Source organism: Scophthalmus maximus, chromosome 18 (genome assembly GCF_022379125.1).
Source record: "Scophthalmus maximus strain ysfricsl-2021 chromosome 18, ASM2237912v1, whole genome shotgun sequence".
In the NCBI taxonomy this organism is placed as follows: Eukaryota; Metazoa; Chordata; class Actinopteri; order Pleuronectiformes; family Scophthalmidae; genus Scophthalmus; species Scophthalmus maximus.
The window spans coordinates 7,320,486-7,342,905 of NC_061532.1; the positions used below are offsets into that span (position 1 = coordinate 7,320,486).

Genomic DNA, 22,420 nt, shown 5'->3' on the forward strand with positions numbered 1-22,420 from the left:
TATTTTTTTTTGCTTACCTGAGCTACAGTGAGAATTTCTTCAAAAAACAGAGTGCTTGCTAGTTTCTATAATAACAGCTTTTAAATACTTAAATACTACTAGAAAAAATCATTGCTAGGTGCTGAGATTCGAGACGGGATTCAGACATCATTTCATAACAAGGTGTAAGCCAGTCAAAAGAAGTGGATGTATAGCGCTTGTTGCCGAGACGTGCTCAGCGGAATGTAATGCTTTATTTGGTCTTGCTGAAGAAAACCACTTAAACGCAGTCCCAGCAGCAGATATTTCACTGCATCGCTATCAGCTGAAGATCAAACAGCAGCAGCTATTGTACCTAGAGCTGCAGTAACACCCCTTGTAGAGGACGGATTTTAATAGATAAAAGAAATAAAATTAGCACGTTTGTCCATCTTCATTGTTTACCAAACTGCTGGATTATGAGCAGCTTTGTATGAAATGTACCGCGACGTCTAAGATCGTCATCACAATGTGATGTGTGGTGGTGTGTGCTGCCTGATCCTCTTCTCTACTCCTAGTCGAGTAGAAAAGGCTGAAGGGAGCAATATGAATCCAAAAAAACTTAAAAAAAATTATAAACCATCTTCCTATGATCAGCACCTCACGAGCTTATTCAGACAAACAACGGATTCCACTTACTTCATTCTTGAATTTTCAGCAAGCTGACTGTCAAATAACTACAAAATGGGGTAACCCATCACATTGAACTGTGACCGTTGAAAGATCCCAGTAATGCATTATAGCACTACAGCCATCTGAGCAGAATTACACAGGCCCTGAAGAATTCCGACTTACTTTGAGTTCCTTCCCATTCCACTAATGAAATGCCCACAGGCTAAACAAATAGCTCATTCCGCCGGATGGAGACAGCTCTGTAGATCAGAGACCAAATTCTACCAGCATATTTCAAATGAGAAATGATGAAGATGAATAAAAAAAATAAAATAATGCAATGTTTCCGGACTAAAAATGCAAACCGTGTAGAGAAACTAAATACCAGCAAAAAAAAAAAGCGAAAGACCGGGCATTAGTTTGTGGCACTGCACATATCAGTATTCTTTCAATATCAACTGTGGTTCCTGCATTTGTGTTCAATAAGGATTGGGTTGGGAAATAAAAAGTCCTGCACTGCTGCTATTAAATATCAGGGAATGATGGATTAAATATTTCATATTAAGGGATCAGGGACCATGCAGGGAAATCCCCTCGTTTCAGTGGGCTATCGGTGAGGAAGACGCTCTCTGAGTAATGTTTCAGCAGATGGAAACTCCAGCTTTGGCCCCATGTTTAAACCCCTATAAAATCCTTACCAACATGAAAGAACTGGCTTAAACATTATTGTGCACCGAGCGTAGACGTTTCACAAACCCTTTCTCAGGTGTCGCTCATTTTTTTCAATGATCAGGATGAAAACACTGTGTAATGGTGCAGGGTTTATAGATTTTATATAGCGAAAAACCAAACAAATATATACAAAACCCAGTGTTAATGTTCAGTCAGACACTTTCAACTCTCCGAACCCTTATAATGAACACAAACCTCCGTACCACCTGGGCTGTAGAACATAATCACTTTTTGATTAAATGTTCGTATAGTCACTGCACCTAACATTACGAACTGAAAGTGGGGTGCAGATCCAACCAGCTAGGTGATCACTTTATATGAAAGAACTTTTAATTGTCCCCTATTAAAATGAGTTGAATCAATTTTCATTTCAAGGAGACGATGCAGCCGGATCACAGTATCACCTGGAAGAACAAGCCCTGTTCATCAGCAGAACACAAGAGATAGTTGCGGTTATTACCGGCGTGGATTTAGTGTGTGCAGTGACTATATATCCATGACAACGGCGTAAAAATTCATAAAAATTAATTAATGGCAGGGTACAAAGTGTAACTCTAAATTAACTTTAGCCCACTGTTCCATGTGGTTAGCTTTACATCAGGATTCACAATATGGCCAGATGGTGCTTTTCATCTCTCAGCAGTTGTCCTACACACACCCACACATATGTACACCTATACACACACCAGCTCCATACTGCCAACCACATAATGCTTCTTTTTTTTTGATCATTAAAGCTGAAGCAAATCACATGAAGAAGGATGTTTGTAATGGACCGCAAAGAGAACCAAAGTAACTTCGATACCGTACACCTGCTCATCACCCCATTCATGCATGAAGCAAAATTGTTACTCCATTTATGTTTTTACGACGCATTAAATATGTCACGTGCACAGAGCGGCGCACACGGTCTTGTCCATTGTCTCACTACTGGACTACATCCCCACTAAGGCGGCCATGTTTATGGAGAGAATCTCCGAACAGCAGAGATCAATAACCGGCTGTCAGCTTTTTAGTGTAGCCATGGACGGAGCTGAGACACGGGGACCACAGAGAGAGAGCTGCATCCGTCCATCAGACAATTTGTGACCCCCAGCAGCTTTGATCGAAGATGACAAATAGAGAGAGAGAGAGGGAGCAAGTAAAGACAGCGCGCAGCGAGGAAGAAGATAGAAAGACAGGCTTCTGTGGTCTTGGCCAGCTCTCGAAGGTCCCTGCATCTTTACGATGCCATAATTAAAGCAGAGCCCAGACCCACTCAGGGCATTTCCCTTTTTAAATCTCACGGGTCTCTATCGCCCGCCTTACAAAGGACTGTCAAAGGCGAGACAAAGCAGAAAGGTAGATCCCCGAATAAGGCTAACGGAGTGGCATCTAGGGAAGGATCTGCATAATATCTGCTGCGCGCACACGCACACACAAGCATTCCCACATTTAGTGCACCTTTAAACAAATGTGCACTCGCATGCAAAGCGAGGCACCTAATTGCTCTGGCAGCCATTGAATGATGACAATGGCCACAGTGGGAGCCGGCCAGACTTTGTCAGGATGTATGTGATTATTCAGCTGCACAAAAGCGAAGGGCAGATGTGGTGCCAGAGCAGATTTTCTGTGTCTGTGGTCACTGAATTCCACAGGGTATCTAATGATACACTCACAGGCCGAATTACCAGAGCATTGTTTACCCCTGCTCTTAAGAGTGCAGGCCCCATGGAGAGCAAGACACCGAGAAGGTGCAGGGGAAGAAAAAAAAACAACAGAAAAGAAAAGCACAGATGGATTTGCTGAAGTTCAAATTAGAGCAAATGATCTGATAGTGGGGAGGAGTGTTGGAAGAAGATGAATGGTATCCAGGGAAGCAGAGGCAGGGGAGAGCCTGAAATGTTGAACTCTTTTCTTTTGGTCAAGGCCCCTCTCTTCACACGCTGCTGACAGCCAGATAGCTGACAAAGCCCGCACACAGTGTACGACTCTCAACTGAATATTACAGGCATTTCTAGGCCGCAGTTCACCGTATAAGATCTCGAGTCAAAGCTACACTGTAAAGAACGTCATTTCTCTCACTTGAGCCCTCATTAAATGTTCAGGCACAGCATAACATGGATTAGTTATAATCCATGTTATAACTACATGACCAGGTGAAACTTCAACCCTAAGCAGTACCTTCAAGCAACAAGAGGTTTGAATAGGAGCAATGTGTACTTATTAAAAGGTCAATGACATCAACTCGGGGCTTGTGTAATGATGTGGACCTTTGTGTTTGTTTGCTTATTTGGAAAAGCGCCAACTCCAACCATCAGTTCTGACAGCAGCACCCGTCTGAGCCACTGTCAGAGGTCATGTACATAATGAAAGAGGAAATTACCACGGAGGCAAAGGCAGGAAAAAGCCTGCCATTTGGCAGAGAGAGAAAATGAAGATGGAAGAAAAATGGTTTGCCAAGACTGGGGCACAGTATAGAGAGAGGAACAGAACTGGCGTGAGGATAAGGACGGAGGGTGCAGGAGACAGCACAGAGAGAGAGAGAGAGAGAGAGAGTGGAGGGCCTTGAAGAGCCAAGACAGTTGAACCATGAAGACAGACATACCAGTGAGTTGGACAGCACAGACCCATTTGGGGAGCTGGAAGAAAACGAGAGAGAAGGAAGATGGGAGGCCTAAAAAGCATGGCGAAATTTGGACACTATATCCGACCGGGGAGCCTTCACAAATTAAAAAAAGTTGACACATGGAGAGACGGCGACTAGAGAGAAACTTGACAGAGCTGGAAGGAACACCGAGGGGTTTCCAAGACAGGTCAGAGGAAGCAGGTGTCTAGGCATTCACTTGGAAGACGCTCTTACCTTGGCCGACGCCGGAGCCACCGATCCCGCGATGCATCGCTTGACCGCTATGTCGCTGCTGGATGTTGTCACGGCAACTGTAACCGGGGTGGGGAGGAGGGAGGGGATGACGGGGAGGGGAAGGAGTCCCGGGCGGTTGTTGCCATTGACGACGGCAGAGGCACAGCTATGATTGGCTCCTCCATTGTGGAGGCCAGATGGACGGACGTCTCTCCGCTCCCAGGGTCCCCGATAGTCCCTCTCAAAGCGGTGGTGGTGGCGTGACATCACTTCCTCTTCCTCTCAGAGGGAACAACGGGGGCAGGCCTGCAGGTAAAGAAAAGGAAGGAGGTATACGTCAGGTTGAATTCTTTTTCTCATTATATCTATGCAAATGTGAGCAAAAGCTAGCAACACAAAGACAGGGTTTCACAGACGGGGAAATGACAATGAAAAAGCGAGGCTCTAGAGTGAGCCGAGGAGAGAACACGTTGACACGGAGGTGTAACTGCTCCCAGCATCTGCTCCCACTGCACCTGACTGACACGAACACAGCGCCGCTCATTTGTTGCCCCTAATTCCTGCTCTCAGTCATTAACGGGGGGCTGCGACGGGAGGGAGAGAAACGAGCGCCGCTGAGCAGGTCTGTAACAAACGCCATCAGTGCCAGCGCGGTGAGGAGCTGAATTTGTCACGCCAAGCACCTAGGTTCAACAACAAGAGGTTACAACAATAGGGACCGAGCCAGATGCGAACGGCTACATGCTCAGTGGAGTTGCCCTGAGGACAGCGCGCCAGTATCACGACCTTGTGATCGAAACTCCTTCGTCTGAATAGATAAATACCCCCCGCAATTACAGCTCATCTCATACATCTAATGGCTGCTTAATTCAATCAGGCTGTCCTTGAAGTGCATTTGAGGGTCCCCCCCCCTTTGTCAAGTACGGCCGGCTGTGATAGGCTGAGCGGCAACAGTGAGCTGGAATTACATCAGTATGGGGTATGGGCACTATTGTGTAGCGTGAGCGGCGTATCACTCCATATTGTATCAGAAATCAAGGCGCCGCAGGATCCGAGTAGTGAAATCCACCACCAAGGGGTTTGTAAGTGCATTGTACTCCTCCCCCTCAACCAAAGGCAGGTTGCGCTTCCCCGAGCCCTTGATAACGGATGAAATAAATAAATAACAACCTCAAACCAGGTTCAGTGAGTCCCGTGCAAAATCCCCTCGGTCTGGAGAGAGGAGAGAGCGACAGCGGATGATAAGTCTTTATTCTGCACGCTGGGGTCTGTCACGCCGCCTCTTTGACTCGCAGCGGCGCGGACGCCTTGAAATGCCGGGGGTCGCTGTGTGCATCTGCGCGAGTCAGTGGACCAAAAAAAAGTTTTTGCGCCACTACCGGATGGCTTTGTGTGCACCTGATGCTTTTTTTGCCAGGATGTGATGAGAACAACGCGTGTCCTGAAACTCCAGTGTGGTGCGTGAAAGTGCTGGAGGCGGCTGCTTGGAAAGGAAAGGTCCGTCACGAAGCTCTGATGCCGGCGATACACCTCGCAGCCTGTGGTGGGAGCACTGACCCTACTGTATCTTCAGCCGGCGTGACAATACATTTGTTTGCCCACAAAAACATTCGCTCTTCATTCGAGACTCTCTCTGTTCCGCTCCCTTTCGTTCTTTTTCTGTTACTCCCTCTTTCAATACAAGGCCTGCTTTGTCCCAAAACAGGGGATTGTTGACAGAGCAGCTCACTCCCCTCTCTCTGCAATAACCTTTCTCCCTCTCTAGACAGCGAACCCTTTTAATAACCTCACATTTTCCAGTATAATAAGCTTCTATTATCTCTAAAAGTATTTAAGACAGACAGAAACAAGGCGGGGGGTTTTTTGTTTTCTTCAGTGGAACAATGGCAGAGTTAGTGCCAGGTAATATTTTCTTATCTCCCATGCTCCACACCTCGGGTGAGAAATAAAGAGAGCAGAGGAAATGATTCCACATAAAAACAAGAAAGAGGAAAAATTATATAAAAGGACATTATCTTCAGAAAAGTTAGAATTTGGGCCAGAGTGCATTTGGATTCACACTTCTCTACAATTTATTTTTATCAATCCTTTTTCAGATGTCAAGTGGGTACCTGTCACCGCGCATTCACTGCGCTGCCATGTTTAGACCCTTTTTATGAGTTACAGCAAAAACACAATTTTTTTGTGTGTGGTTTTCTTTTTTTTTGGCCTTGCTGTACAAACCTTCAGGAACAAGGACACATCGGAGAACAAATCCATTAGATTGTGCAGAAAAGGCAGTGGGCTAAGTTTACAAGGGCCCACACAAGAGAGTTACCTCCATTGAGGCGGCAATATACAGTTGAGCACATGATATTTCCACAAGACATGATTTGAATACAGTGTATCAGGTGGGTTACTGATCCAGGCCATGTGCCATGTATATAAAAATTAAAAGTCTTATGTTTTAATTCATCTTCGCCCTCTCGTTCCTCCATCTCTCCTGGGTTTTTAAAAAAAAGGAAGAAGTGAATAAAAACATAAGAGAGCAAATTTATTAATCTGTTAAGGTTATCCAAATATAAAGGGTTACAGTTACGTTCTGATATTATTAAAGCTCATCATATCACCTATCATCATATGTTCTGTATTATTTGTTATTGATATTTGCCATACTTTACTTCTTAAGTGCTGGAATTAATATATAAATACATTTCTTTATCACCATGACGGGTGAAGTTGCTGTAATGAAGGCTTTAGTATCTCTAGTGCCAAGTAATATGCGTAAAAAGGTTTTCAAAATGGTGTGGTGCCAGTAAGATGTAGAGAAATCTGCTAATTTTGGACGGAAACAAGCTGCTGACCGTGTTACACTGCGTGCGAACATGCATCTTCGAGCATCACGTTAACAGAAAAGGAACATCGGGGTTGGACTAGTACGAGATGAAACTTTTGGATACGAGTCACCTGCCTCATTTTGAGCATATTCTACAAATAAACACTCTTTTACATCTCCTGTTCCTCCTGGACTTGTGAGTGCGCCGGAACGTTGGATTGAATTAAATGAAGCAAGTCAAAAACTGTGATGCTTTGCAGATCATGTGGCCTTTGAACGTACTCTCACTCCAAAATATTAAATCAATGCGGTCCAGCTCTTTGATTTAAAGCCTTGCCCACAAGCGCCTAAAACACACCAAGATATTAAAAAGAGGAAATTCTCACATGTCCAGACCACATGTCATCGTTCATCCTACTTCTTCATTTGATACCAAATTTGAATGTGGGGTTGTGTAAGTAGTGAATATATGAGCAAATGCTGTTGTTTTTCTGGAGAGGAGCCTCTCACATTACCGTGCTTCAAATTCTATCACTTACTTGCCCGAGTGGCATTTTCAGAATCTTCAGTTCAATATGTGCACAATCCTCCGAGTGAATTCCTGTCATCCTTTCCTCTATGCATGTCAGCATGTACAGTGTAACGGGAGGCGCGCGACTGACCCCTGAGGAGTGAGTGTCATCAACTCGATTCGCACTACATTTATGGTCCTTGGTAAACAGGAGGATTTAAGCTACTAATTACAAACACTCAAATTTCTGCAACTCCTTCAAAGTCTGTGTGTTTGCGCATGTGTTGGCATATGAGCCCACATCACCTTGAGGCTGAGTGTGTGTGTTTGTCAGGGTAAGTGTGAGGATGCGATAAAAGAAATCTCGCTCTCAGACGTGCCCGTGGTTACCACCACCCGAGACACCTGTGGACTCTGCCAGACCAGATAAACACTTGAATACATCACATCTCCAATGACACTCTGCGCTGCGCTGCTCCGCTCTAGGGAGAAGGTGCCAATAAAGATTTGCCCATTTTCTTTCACATCCAATGAAGTCACTGTCAGCCCCGGACAAGGCAATGGTCCTTCAGAGGAGAGATGATAACCTTTGCTGCGAGGCTTGCATATTAAGCCGGCCATTTGAAGAGCCTTTTCAATTTAATAAGAAACGAATGACAGCATTTCAGTCATACCCTACAGCAATTAATGAGGCTCTTCAGCTCCTGCCATCCCTGTCAGCATGTTAATAATCTCACTTGCTGCAGGTATAACTTTCCCACACCAGATGCTATTTTTTGACCCTGGCTGCTACTTAAAATAACAGCTGATGACAGACATGAGAATCATTTACAGGGAGATGATTAAAATCATCTGGAAGCCCAAACAGCAACAATAAAGCTGTGGTATTCCAACACGAACAGGAGAGTGAGAAATACCACGTCAGCGATCCAACCTAATGAGCTGAGTGATGGGCTGACTGGCGATTCCACTGTGTTGTCAGTCACGTCATGAGCTAAAAGTAAAGACGGCTGCGGTGGAGGAAGAGTGAGTGCGGGTCACTGGGCGCTTTTTTCGACCCCCATTTCAGAAAAGCGTCTATTCTAGTGCTGCCGATGTGCCAGAATGTTCCAAATGCAAGAACAACTGAGACAGGAAAGTGAGATGGTGTGGGTGTTAGGTGCACTTAAGGAGCAGGAGAGGAGAAGTGTGTGCGCGTGCCAATGCCAGCATTTGCACAAGGTCAATTGTAGCTGATATCATTACAACAGCATTGCTGTCACCATGGAGATACCACGCATGTTTCTCCTTGTTCCCGTGTTGTAAGCCCACATCAGTTGTCTTCAACGAGTTACGTTCCCAACCGACAGCGTGGTAAGAAGTAATTAGCCAAAATTAAAAAACAAAAAAAGAGGTCTGGCAGGTGGGAAAAGCGAGACACACGCCCTTTAAAAAACAGCATCTGTCATTCAGAGGAAGCACGCAGCATGCCGGGTGTGTGTGTGTGTGTGACAGAGCTGTGTTAACAAAGCCATGTGGGAATACGCAGGGAGCTGCAGTTAGACGTGAGGAAAGAGCGAGCGCAACAGATGGACGGAACGTGGCAGCGATGGGGAGACAGCGAGGCAGTGCGAACGAGTGAGCAAAAGAGACGTAACAGCGGTAAAGTCTGTGTAGGCAATGTAGCCTGAAATAGAGAGACGGGTGTTAAGGACAGGATCAGGGGTTGGATTGTGTGTCATACGCCAGTTCTGGGGTGTGATGTTTGCTTTGCTGGCACATTCTGCCCTGCGTTTAAAAACCCTCCTGCTATTCCACCCGCGACAGATACGTCCCAAGAGGAAGGGCTCCATTTCCAATTTGTGGGAGAGTTGACTTATATTGACCCAGCCACAGCACTGCTTTCACCTTTACTGACACACACACACACACACACACACACACACACACACACACACACACACACACACACACACACACACACACACACACACACACACACACACACACACACACACACACACACACACACACACACACACACACACACACACACACACACACACACACACACACACACACAGACCTGCTATACTCTTGGGTCTGTGCTAACGATCAATTCATCTATCAGCAAGTAGGTTGGTACAAATGAGGGCCGGAGAGAGGAGGTATGCTGTAACTGTAACTTTACCATGGCATGATATTGCTGTAAATGAGTTGCCCTGTGGGACGCACGGATAGATAACCACAGACACACACGCACGCACACACGCAAGCGCTATGACAGTTGCAGGTGCATATACAGCGCCAAAAGTGCACACCCGCAAATGTGCTGACAGTTCCTCCAGGACTTCAGAGGTATTCATCCAAATATTTAAATAATGGGAGAGACTGTTGGTACAGGAATAGCCCGGAGCAATGCCACATCCACAGTCTCTTGCACAGTCTCAGCTAGACACACCAGATGATGAAGACACCGTCTCAGTTTGGAGCGTTCAAGCATCGAGGCCATCCGTACACAGGTGTGAGCGTACATATACACGTGCATGTGCAAAAGCATTCTAAACTGTACCGTGCAGAATTAATACTTTCTTTACTTAGAGATTTTCCATCCCAGCGACAGAGGGATTTTTTTTTTTACTTTTGTGAAGTATTGACTGATGAAGTAAACCGTTCTGCAAGGAAAGAACCATCCTGAGTATTTTTAGCTTTCCCTCTGTAAAGGCGTGATACAGGAGAAATTTAATTGATGTTCCAGAAGGAGAGAAACAAAAAACACACGAGAACTACACAGTGGAAACTAGAGGGGGAATCGAACACAGGAAAACGAAAAAACTGGGGTTTTTGTGTCTATATCTCATGAGCTGAGACACGGTTTGTGTGTGTGCGCGTGGACGAGGAGGAGGAGGGCTTTGTGGGGGTTGCAGTGAGCCAAGAGAAAAGGCTATCTTCAGGGATAAGACGCAGAAATGAATGCAGCTACCTAGCGGCATGGAAACCAACAAGCCTATTGTTTGGACTCATCCTGAGCATCGGTGGGTCCACTTAATCCCCGCCGTTTGGGGGAATTAATACGTTGGTACAATCCGTACAGTACATCTCATTAGCAGTCTGAGTAGAATCCATGGACACGGTGTCATCAGAGCATCGTAACACAGATTATCTCAAAACAGAAGCTCAGGCACCAGACATACCAAAAATAGCTCCAATTTTAGAAAATGACTACAGGAGGCATATAGGCATGGTTTTAATTAATCAGCTACTTTGACAGACCAACGGGGAAGCATTTGACACGGAGATATACCTGAACCGCGTGGTAATCACCAGTCATTCTGTGCAGATCTAAAACTAATCTGGATCCTGCACCTCGGCATTTCCTAATCTCATCTGCCTACAAGGATTTCCACAGAGGTTTCCCAGGGAGAAGATAGTGAGAGATGGCACTCTGTATATTAATCTGACACCTTGATGGATGAAACACCGGTGGGTGACATGCACACATTTTGCCAGAGACATACACTTTCCCGATCATCTTATCTTTGATAAAGCATGCAATCAAAGGTCAAATCCTTCAATGTGGATAGGAAAAGGGATTAGGTGTACAGAGAGAAGAGAAATAAAAGGAGCTTTTTTTTTCTTAAGATTAAGAAATGTTGCATATACCTGCACCACTGACGGCAAACTCCTCAGTGTGCATCGGCACAATTCTTTTAGCGGAGCATTAATAAGTAAAACATTTTCCAATCTGGAAAAATAGCAGGGAATGAGTGTGTGCGTGCTTAATCCATTTTTGTTTTTGTGTGTATATGTGATGCAACGGTTTCCAAGCCGCTTGTTTACTGTAGTTTGAACACAAAGGCTGCGTTTTTTTCTTCTGCATGATGAAAACATTCATTCACAGTCATTTTATTCTGTACGAAAAACATCAGCGCTCGCCGGGGCACCCATGTCGCCAGAAATGACCACGGTATTGTGAAATATTGCAGTGACCGAGTTGGCAACCCCCTGCCAGCGTTTGGTCGTCAGAGTCCCAGGCATGTGATTAGCCCGAGGGACAAGGGCACTGCTACCTCCACCACTGCACACCGCACACGCTGCCGCTGAGTTAATTAAAACACTGACTTTCAACAAAACGCCACATTATCGCGACGGCAAGACATGAAGCTGGAGAAAAACCCTGGGGCGAGTGTGCGCACTTTCCCATCCAGCAGCGCATGCTTTTTTATCCAAGGGGTGTGTGAGCGGCAGATTTCCAGACGCCAATCTTGCAGTGCGTGCGTGCGTGCGTGCGTGCGTGCGTGCGTGCGTGCGTGCGTATTCTCTGTGGCCCATGGCAGCTGTCGCCTTTTCTCTCTCCGCTGCATCCTTTTGCAAATTCCTCTGTTCTCTAAACAAAAACCAACAACAGCATCAAAACAAACAGCTCTCCTTGCTGATGCTACACACATACGCGGCAGTCGGAACAAAAAAAAAGGGTACACGTTGTATAGGCTACTGCATTATTGCAGCGTGTGTAGTTCAGCATTGCTAGCGGGACATAAGGCAAGTGCAAGAATAGTGACTTAATTATCTAAATGGCTGCAGCGGAGATTACTGAGGGCAGTGAGCATCCATCTCTTTCAGTACCACCAGCTCAGAGTGCATGGCCAAGCTGGGGGGGAGATCAAGAGATACAGACATCAATAAGAGAGACAGAGCGGCAATGAGAGAGTGAAAAAGAGGCCGAGAGAATTGAACTGGGGGGAAAGACAGGAGACAATGTGGAAAAGGAGTGGAGCTTGATTGTGGCTTACACCGGAGACGTTTTGACTTGACTGGCCCAGAAAATGCTGCGATGTGCTGTTGTGGATGGATCCTCAGCTACAGAGAGTTCGCCGGCAGCAGGGATCATGACATCACCTCTATCGCCATGGAGATACCCTGTGACGTTTCGATTTTCTCTCTTCCAGTCATTACCATAGAGATGCTCCGGGGCCGGATTGTATCTTGACCCCCGGCAAAGCAACAAAGGCTCCACTTTTAGCTCTATCCCTCCCGTACATCGGCGCACGTTGTTGACTTCTGCATGGTCAAGCGGTTACAGAGGTCGTCCTCGAACTGGAAGGGCCTCGGTATCGATCCCCCGGTGAGCCAAGACTACTCGAGCAAGATATTTAACCCCTACCTGCTTTGAAGCCCCACTCCTGCTGGTTGACCCTGCTCGGCAACCAGGGGGCAGGAGGAGAATTTCCATCTGTGGACTGAATAAAGTATATTATATGGAAATAAAAAGATTTTTTTTTTTTTTTACTCTGAGCATTCATGTGAAGCACTCACATTCAAGACTCAAGGCGATTTAACAAAGAATGAAATCCCCCTACCACTCGAGCAAAAAAATTATGAAATGGCTCTATTAAATGTTCTTGTTAAATTGGCATTTCAGAGGCAATGAGGAGGAAATACAGCCAACGTTTTTCCCTTGTTAGAAGTTTTATGTTTGGTTCCTGACAGCGGGGACAGCGGTAAAGAAAAGCGTGCTCATGACTGGAAAGCTCACTGGTTTGGATCCCCAGACAGTGTGGGGGGAAACAGAAAGAGAACAAATAACACTTTCTGCCTTCAACGGCTACTGTCAATGAGCCACAGAACGAGATATACTGCACAACAACCTGCCCGAGTCGGAGTGGATTCTCTCCACCATAGAATTTGCTCCTCGCTTGGCCCCGATCCGAGTTCAAGGCCAAACCAGTGATTTAGCGCTTTGCTCTAAAACACCTCAGCAGTGTGAATCTCTGCGAGCACTGGAAAGAGGACCCAGGTCCTCTGGGTGAGGGGATGTTCTGCCCAAACACTGCCTTGCTTTCCCCTTGTGACGCCCCAGACAACAGTAGCAACTTGGCTCAGCTCTCCCTGAAGAGAACGCGTCGAACTGTGAGGGAGGAGTAAAAGTACACAGTAAGTCAAGCCATGCTTACGTCTGAAAATCAACAGACCATTTAATAAATGGCTGATAACAGATGAACAGACTGACACTTGTAGAACCCCAATTTCAAAGACTTTAACGTCGATTCATCATGCATGTAATTACACACAAATTCATTTGTTTTCAAAGTTACTGACTGTTAATGAGTTCTTATGTTTTTCCCCAGAGTGGTGGCATCTAAAGGGAATGTAATCACTCCGCTAAAAAGCTGGATCGACGGGGCCTTTTCTAAATTGAAGCCGGGATGAAACGGTACAGGGAAATTTCTATTTAATGAAACGCTGATGTTTCTTTCTTTCGCGAGTCAATTATATTAAAGCTGAAACCAAAGCAGAGTTCAGATGTGCCGTGCACCCTGTTCCCAGCTCCGTCGACTCCATTACCTTGTATCGCCCTTAATGACAGAGCCTTGAGTCGGGCGGCTTCACGGTGCCAATTTTGCTGCATCCATTCATCGCTGTTTTCCTTCACAGCGCAGACACACGAGCACCAGTGCACACAACGCATTCATTAATGGAGGACACATCCAAAAATTCCCCTACTCCAAGTCACATAAACACTATCCCTAGCCACAAAGACACACACAAACAGGCACCCAGAGCAGTGCTGTCTCCCTGATTAAGCCAGGCCATCTGCTTCAGTCCCCTGTCACCACTGACGGCTGCTGCTTGTCCAGGCCGGCTACAGTACAGGCGAGCTACAGGCGAGCCTGAACCCCCCCAGTGTGATCCAACGGCATATTAATCTCCTCAAATCTCAACCTTTTCAAAAGGGCAGATGCCGTGGCTGCAGTTGTTCAAGGCAACGTTGTCTTACTCTCTAAAATACACGACTCCGTCACTTCTGCCTATGCCGACATGAAATAGAGAAGGAGGGGCGAGTGTGTTTTCCCTTCTTCTGCGTATCCTTGTCCTTCTCCTCACTTATCTCATGTCTCTGGGTGATTTCTCTAAAAGCCATTCTCTGTCTCTCCCTCTGTCGCTTCATATCTGTATGAACATTGTGGCCTTTCAGAGCAGCCGGTGAATGGCGCCGCAGCCTGGTCTGGGCCACAGGAGCAGTTGGAGCGGTATAGATTAATGGCCCAGGAGACGGCCGTGGCAAGTGGAATGAACAAATAGAGAGGCCACTGAAATGACCAAAAAGAGGAGGAAAAAAGAAAGGGAAAGAGGGGTAATGATAGGGAGAATGAGGCGTGCATTGAATTGGAAGAGTGATAGCGACTAGGGGAATGTGTTCTGCCATAGCACAGAAAAACTTCATGTCACACGCCATTTATGAACATCTACTGTACCTATTACTCAATTAGTCAAAAAGACAATGACATTACTGCGGAAGGATGGAGAAAAACTTCAGAGAAGGAAGTCCTAAGTGGGCAGAGAGTTATTGGATGTGATGCAATTATGCAAACTCAATTCTCAAAGTAACCCCCTGCATTAGCATTGATGAGCATGGAGCAGCAGAAGCAGACTGAAGTGCGACGGTAGTCTTATATAACCGTGGTCAAATCTTACTCGAGCTACAACCGTTTACCAAATGGGCAATTGGCAGGAAATGGTTTTGATGAGCAATAAATCATCAAAGTGGATTATTAAGTAACAGGACTAGGAGAGTCCTGCTATGCTCGCATGCGGACGTTCGGCGTCATGTGTAGATGCTGCAGCGTCGAGCACCTTTCCTGCAGCGAAACTCAGCACGAGCCGCCAGGAGCTTTCAGGAGTTTGGCATCCGCTGTGAAAGTGAAGAACTGCTGCACTGCGATCGACAAAAAAAACGTGGCAATGTCCAAAGACCGTTCTGTGAGGAGTGGAGCGGAGCTTACAGTCGTCAAGTGGCAGCCATACTTTTTGCAGAGGGCGTTAAAGGTGTCTCTTTTTTTCTATCTATGAGCAGTAAACAAACACCACATTTTTTCATCATGACATGTCTCCAACATGTCAAGTTTGCTACAGGAGGAAAAAAAACATTGGACCTCGTTTACATCCAAGTTGTTGCCAGCTAATGTAAAAATGCTCAGTCTCACCCAGAGGAAACCGCACTGAGGTCCACGAGGAGCGGCATTCTGTTTCCCTGGATGCGTGCGAGCAAAAAACAGAGCTGATATAACCTTTAGCTTGGTCACCAACTTAATATGGCAAGTTAATAAGATAATGCTACGTTTAATGTTTGGTAATGAAGCACACAAGTGCAGCTGAGACTGATGGGATTATCCATCCAGACTATCTCAATGAAAACCACAAATGTGAACATCGTGGTGGCGCTACGGGAAAAATTAAGGAATCACCGAACACATTAGCGTCTTGTAGGAACAGTGAACGTCCGTACTAAAATATCATAAACCATCCAATAGTGGGATATCTCAGTCTGGAGATGAGTGCTGACCAAATTGAGAGTCACACTAGAGAGTCACTCTTCCTCAAAAACATGTTTGTAACACAACAGGAGGAATTTTGCAAGTGCCACAAACCTGCAGTGCCTGCTTTTCTCTTTTTTTTTGCTTGCTTGTGATCATTTGAACGAACGAATTGTGCTGCCGCTACAGACGACAGAATTACAGTGGGAAAGGTTTTTTTCCCTTCCCGCCCGTCTCTTTGTCTCTCTTATTTTCACTCTCCTGTTCCCTCCCTCCCTTCCTTACCCACGCTTCAGCTGTAGAAAGAGAGAGAGAGAGAGCCGGAGGAGTGGTGGGATATGGCAACAACAGATATAGCGGAAGTGAAGTGAGAGATAAAAGCAGGAGAGAAGGAGACGAGAGGCAATGACAGTGAGGGAAAATGAGAAAGCCCAGAGAGATGCAAGGTGAAAAACACAGGCATGCACACACACATGTTCTTTAATCAATATGGTGTGAATGTGGCCCCACGGTAAATCACTTTCCTGGCAATAACAGGGAGCGAGCACTATCCCTCTTTTTAATATGTTGCCAGAGTGTCAGTGAGTGATACATAGCAATATATAGCGTGGATGAAGGGTGAGAGAGGACAGAGAGTGGGAGAGTCCTGTGTGTGTGTGTGTGTGTGTGTGTGTGTGTGTGTGTGTGTGTACGGACAGTTGGTCTGCACTCAGATAAAGGAGGGGAATCATGATTAGGTTGGGTAAAGTATCCATGCTGAGAAAAACCATAGCTGGCTGAAGAGTGTCTCTCCCCCCCCTTATCGTGTGTCTTTTCTCATTAGTTCTCAATGCATCAAATCTTTTCCTCCTCAAAACGATCGCTCTTCTCTTCTGCTCACATGGATTTAGGGGATGTGAAAGGCCAGGCAACTTTTCCACCTTGGCCTGACGAACCTGTCTGCCTGTCACCGTCCAGAGAGGCCACCAGATTACACAGAGCCCTGGCAAGTTGACCTTCACTTAACTATCTGACCACGGGGCACATCATCCACCATGTCTTTTATTGACTCGATCCCACTGCGCTCAATTTCATCTTCGCCGGCCGTGTTTGAGGCCGATCGGCAAATGTTGTTACCTTAAACGAGAGAGCGGCTTCTCAATTGACTCGGGTCCCCTTTGAAGTGGTGCTAAATAAGTAATGGGGCGTCTCATCTGCTTTGGCCGGCCAGTAGCCGGATGGGTTACAGTAAAGGGAGACTGATGGATGGGCAAATGGAGATAAATGTATGAGCTAAACGGAGGCGCCCGGCCGGCCTTTATGAGGGGACACCGTGACATACAGCATCAATACATAACCGGCTAACTGTCAAACTGTACGTCGATTGTAGGTGCGGCGCAAAATGCAGACAGATGGAGCATCATTCTAATGATCACTGACTCATTTTTAACATTTGACGCATCTCACAGTATTGCCAAAGTTTAAGGCCGGAATACAATTTGTGGGATGTGACAATGAAATGAGTAATGAGAGTCTGGAAAAAGGGTTTCTCGGAGGAAATGCTCCATTGCTATCAGAGGCAAAGGGGTCAGAAATTCAAACCCCAAGACATGGGTACAGTTTCACAGTCGGTATAACTAATAAGAAAAGGTTGGATTATGTCGCTAACTTGCAGGCTACACCCGACACAAGAGCAACACGTCGCCCTCCTTGGATTATATATGTCAAAGCTTGATTGATCTCTTTAAAAAGTGCTCTCCATCACTACGTCCAGCTGAAAGTTTAGTTTCACAAATATTCAGAGCACATAAAACTAGTCTGTCATAAGATGTATCTTCGACACCTCAGACACAGAGAGTGGCGCAACAGCTGCCAGCTAACCGACTGTAATCTGAAACATAAGTCCAGCTGCACAGTGAGAGATGAGGAAAAAGATGGTTCTCTAGAGACAGAGGCATCACTACGCAATGCGGTTCAGATAGAGCTGCTCAGTTAAGATTTGTTGTTGTGAAATTAACAAAAACTGGAGTCGCTCAGCAAGAGCAGGATTAATAGAGGGCATTTGATGTTCTGCATTCCTTTTATTGTTGTGAAGCATGAGAGCCCCCCACCAGTGGACACCTTCGACACTAGTAGAGAAACTCATTTCACAAACGTCAGCTATATATCTGTATATTTTGTGTGTATAGTCAGATTTGGGAAGGGTCCCGGCTGTAACTGTGGCGCTCGTAGAGGCTTCCAACAAATCTATTTACCTAGCCTGCTACCATTAGAAGTTCTTTCTTTCCGTCGCCATGGTTCCACATCTGTGGCTTCCATTTGACATTTCTGCAGCCTACAACATCCACACATACCGTGGCATTCAATCAGTCACACATTTCATTAGAGTTGTTCTGATACCATAGTTCCCTTCCTGAAACCGATTCCGATACGTGGAATAGCCGATACCAGTTCAAAAAGCTACTTATTAAACATATTTTAACAGCTGTACGTTACTGACCCTGTTTGGCATGGCTCAGGTTGAAGAACACAAAGATATAAATATAGGAATAAACAACAATTACTTCTTTTGAATGGCGGTTAAAGTGCAACCACAGCTTATAATAATCCAGTAACGACAGCTTCTAGATTAAATATATCTAGGAAAAAATATTCCTTTGAAAAACTTAAGTGCAGCCACAGTTTAGAAAAATATCTTTCACAGTAAAAGTAAAAAATTACAATCCCTGTGGGACTTTCCAGAGTGAAATAATGAAAATCTGCTAACATTTTACAATTTCCGATACTAGTATCGAAATCGGAACATCTCTACATTTCATAAACTTCTGATGTTTCCAACTTCCACCAACTGTGTTAAAGGGGTCATATTATGCTCCAGGCACCTTTTCAGCCTGCCTCCACGTATATTTGGTTATCTGGGGTGTCTGCCAGCCCACGAAGAATGAAAAGAAAACAATGAGTCGTTGATTCGTGGTTTGGGTTGATCGTGCAGACGGTCTGTAAACGAGCCATTCACAGCCCGGGCGTCAAGTGACGTAAGTTGACTCCTGCTACTGGGGCGACCACGCCCCCAACCTGAGCAGCACCTCCCCCCTTGAAGTGCGGAAAAACAGATCGCGGCTCCCGGCTTGCGGCTCCCGGCTTGCGGCTGCCGGCGGTCGGTCGCGGCTGCCGGCGGTCGGTCGCGGCTCCCGGCTCCCGGTGATCGCGGCTCCCGGCTCGCGGCTCCCGGCTTGCGGCTGCCGGCGGTCGGTCGCGGCTCCCGGCGGTCGGTCGCGGCTCCCGGCGGTCGGTCGCGGCTCCCGGCTTGCGGCTGCCGGCGGTCGGTCGCGGCTGCCGGCTTGCGGCGGAGGTCGCGGCTGCCGGCGAGAACGTGTTCTGGGCCTCCCGGGTCTCTACGTCGTGTTTGTGCCTTGTTACGTGCGACTGTTGTCATGGCAGCAGACCATGGAACACGAAGGGAGGGGGGCGAGGAGTGAGCAGGAAAGTACTGGAATTGACCATAGTCTCACAGGGCTGTTTATACAGAAAGAGGAGGGGGCTGTGTGGCTTGATCCTTGAGGTGTTTTGACATGGACTGGCAAAGACATGTAGTTCACACACCTGAAAACCAATGTAACTTGTGTAAAAGGGGGCATAATATGGGCCCTTTAACATTTCAAAAAGCGTGAATTATTTCAAATTAAAAGCTGCTAACTTGATTTATCCACCCGGCTGTCACGAACATTAGTCAGGTTTGAGACGCTCACACTCTGGATGCTGCATATATACATTTATATATATAGACTGTATGTAATTAATGTAAATGCAGGATCTGTGCCTGACTATAGCTAAAACAGCTGATGAGTTGTCCTCTCGCTGACAGCCCAAGGCTGCTCTCATCTCTCGCTCGTTGCTCAAGTCTTACGTCTCTGGCAGTGATGCTGACGGGCCAAACCACACGCAGCAGCACACATCAATCCACTCGATTTAATCTTAATTAGCTGACCACAAAGAGCTGCACATTACCACCGATGCACATGAGGCGTCTCGCTCTCCCTTGATCTTCTTCTGTAAAAAAAAATACATTTTTTATTCTCGAATTTCACACCGCACATTTTAATGACATGTGGGTCTAATGATACGTGTTAAGTCTTAGCCTGTGACAGACCTGTGACACACGGCCAAGACTAACCACTCGCTACCGTTTCATCAGCATCAAATGGGAGACGGCTTATCTTCTGATTGGCATCAAAGGAATTGCCATGGACGGCACCGGATCTGTCAATGCTCCCGTCATAAGCAGCCTTTTAAGCAGCCACTTCTCATTTCATGCAAGTGTTTGAACCATGCTTTTTCATACTGCAAGGCTGGTAAATGAGGTATGGTATAGTTCTGGTCTAATCCATCTTGCCCCTGGGTGCAAGTATGAAGAATTTTGCTTAACATTGGCCGAGCTCACGGTAGAAAACAGCGGGGGATTCTGTACAACACACTCCTACCAGTTCCTACACTGGGGCTTTGTAACCACTGAAGATAATGGATGTCTCTACGGGCACACGTTCATAAATAAAACACACTGTGCTTCTCGTCTGGTATTTACTGCACTTTTCACATAGAATGAGGAATCAATACTAATGGAACACATGCAAAGCAAATGGGGACAGTTCTGCAGCCTCCCGACCTCTGGTGGCAACAAGTGCCGCCGTGGATGTCGAGAGCAAATTCACAGAGGAGCCTGCATCCAGAGAGGAATAAATGTGTGGATGATATTCCCCCCACTCAGCAGTGTCGGTTGAAAAAAAGCTGTGAAATGTAGAATTTGATATGCTGTAAGGGTCAGCCCCAGGTTCTCTGGGAGCGGTGGAAAAGCAGATCAGCCAGAAATTGAAGGGATGAAGTATGCTTGTGTACAGCGGTGGGGGGAAAAAAAACATCAGGCCATACGGAATTCATACACCATGTGTGGATGGACCGAGACATGCGCGATGACAGCAGCACCATGGGAAAACACATTAACGCATAAAAAGATACGCCGGCTGCTCGTGTGGTTGTACAGTGTACCGTACAACTAAATGTTAAGGCTGCCTGAAGACAGATATGTGATTTGTGTGTGGGAGGTCGAAAAGAAAGAAAGTTCAGGAAACAAAGAGGGATGTGACAGAGGAGGGAAATAACTGTTGAGGGGAGGGGGCTTCTGAGCATAGCAATAACTTACTGTAGGTATTGTAAAAGCGGGGCTGGCAGGGATGTCAGTAAAACAAAAAAATGCCAAACCGCTCTCTGGAGGGAGTGCAGTTCTATACTTTTTTCTACAGACATTTTTCATCAGAGGAGTGTGGAACACTTCCTCAAGTAGTCCCGCCAGAACATTCAAGTAAGGCAAAGTGCCTTCTTTGGAGACATTCTTTAATTGCCTTGTAAAGTTGAATTCAAAAGGCGAGAGGGGGGCAGTGACGGAAACATCTGGATTGTAAAGACTTTTAATCTTCAAAATGTGTTATTGCACTAATAAATGTGTTATTAGGCACAATTCAACATTTCTCCTTAAATGATTACCATTAATTGTACAAGACAAGGTGGCATTTTGCATCTTTTCCTTGATGCAGCAGACACTGATTTACACTTTCCACCCCTCGTGGCCTTGTATCCTCTGAGCTCGGGTTAGGGGGGGCTGCTATTTCATGCCCCCCCTCCCCTCAGGTCCCGTCACTTTGATAAAGGTTGCATACCTGCGGGCATTTTTGAGAACATTTCCAGCCTTCCTCCCGACACTTCCACCTTGCAACCCCTGTCCCCTCTCAGCACGCCCTTTCCCTCCGGCACAGTGCAGTTTACCGACCGTGACACACCGTGCCGGCTGAATAATCCCAGCGAGACCGAGAGCACCATTAGGAAAAGGAGGCCGCTAAAATGCCAAACCACATTACGGAACCCTCCTCCTCTTCTTCCTCGTCGTCTTTTTCTCAAAGACGGCACCTGGTACCGCATCTCTTCATTAATGCATGGAGGCGGTGGGAGTCACACACAAGTACACACACCCACACCCCCCCACACACACAACACACACACTTCTCATTCCCTCACACAGCCACTTATCTATGGTGAAAAGCATGACTACATTGCCAGTGCCCTCTGACAATCGGGGCCAGGGAGAGAGGGAGGGAGGGGTGTGGCTGGCTGGCTGGCTTGCTGTGTGTGTGTGTGTGTGTGTGTGTGTGTGTGTGTGTGTGTGTGTGTGTGTGTGTGTGTGTGTGTGTGTGGGGGGGGGGGGGAGAAAGAGACCTCAAAGCAGCAGTCTAGTTTAGAGATAATCGAGCTGAAGTTAATGAAGCTACCTAGAGACACCGTCAACCTGCAAGGTTAATGGAACACCCGTATGCACAATGTGTAAGAAACGAGAGAGTGGGAGCGAGTGGGAGTCAGATGAAGTGCAAGTCTTTTTTTTGCACACTCATGTGGTCTGCGCATGTGACTGTGGATGTGTACATTATTCACTGGAAGTGCTGCGAGTCCTGAGACGCCACAGCACAAAAGGAAACGGTGAAAGAGATGCCATATCTGTCAGCATCACAGAGGAAGAAGAAACCCTCTTGCCTCAAACAGAGGAGCACGTTTTCGGGGGGGGGGGGGGGGGG

The 22,420-nt window shown here is 46.4% G+C and overlaps 1 protein-coding gene across 6 annotated transcripts in view; it reads right to left on the bottom strand.

Moving 5' to 3' along the window:
* Nucleotides 1-22,420, bottom strand: part of LOC118290068 (kelch-like protein 29) — a 192,074-nt gene that overhangs the window by 121,683 nt on the left and 47,971 nt on the right. For 4 of the 6 annotated variants that reach the window (XM_035617404.2, XM_035617405.2, XM_035617402.2 and 1 more), the window contains one exon: nucleotides 4,205-4,510. In XM_035617404.2, coding sequence (XP_035473297.1) covers nucleotides 4,205-4,471 — 267 coding nt within the window. In that variant the 5' untranslated portion in view covers nucleotides 4,472-4,510. Of the gene's footprint in view, nucleotides 1-4,204; nucleotides 4,511-19,811; nucleotides 19,854-22,420 lie in introns of all 6 variants that reach the window. The other 2 variants (XM_035617406.2, XM_035617407.2) reach the window with 1 other exon arrangement.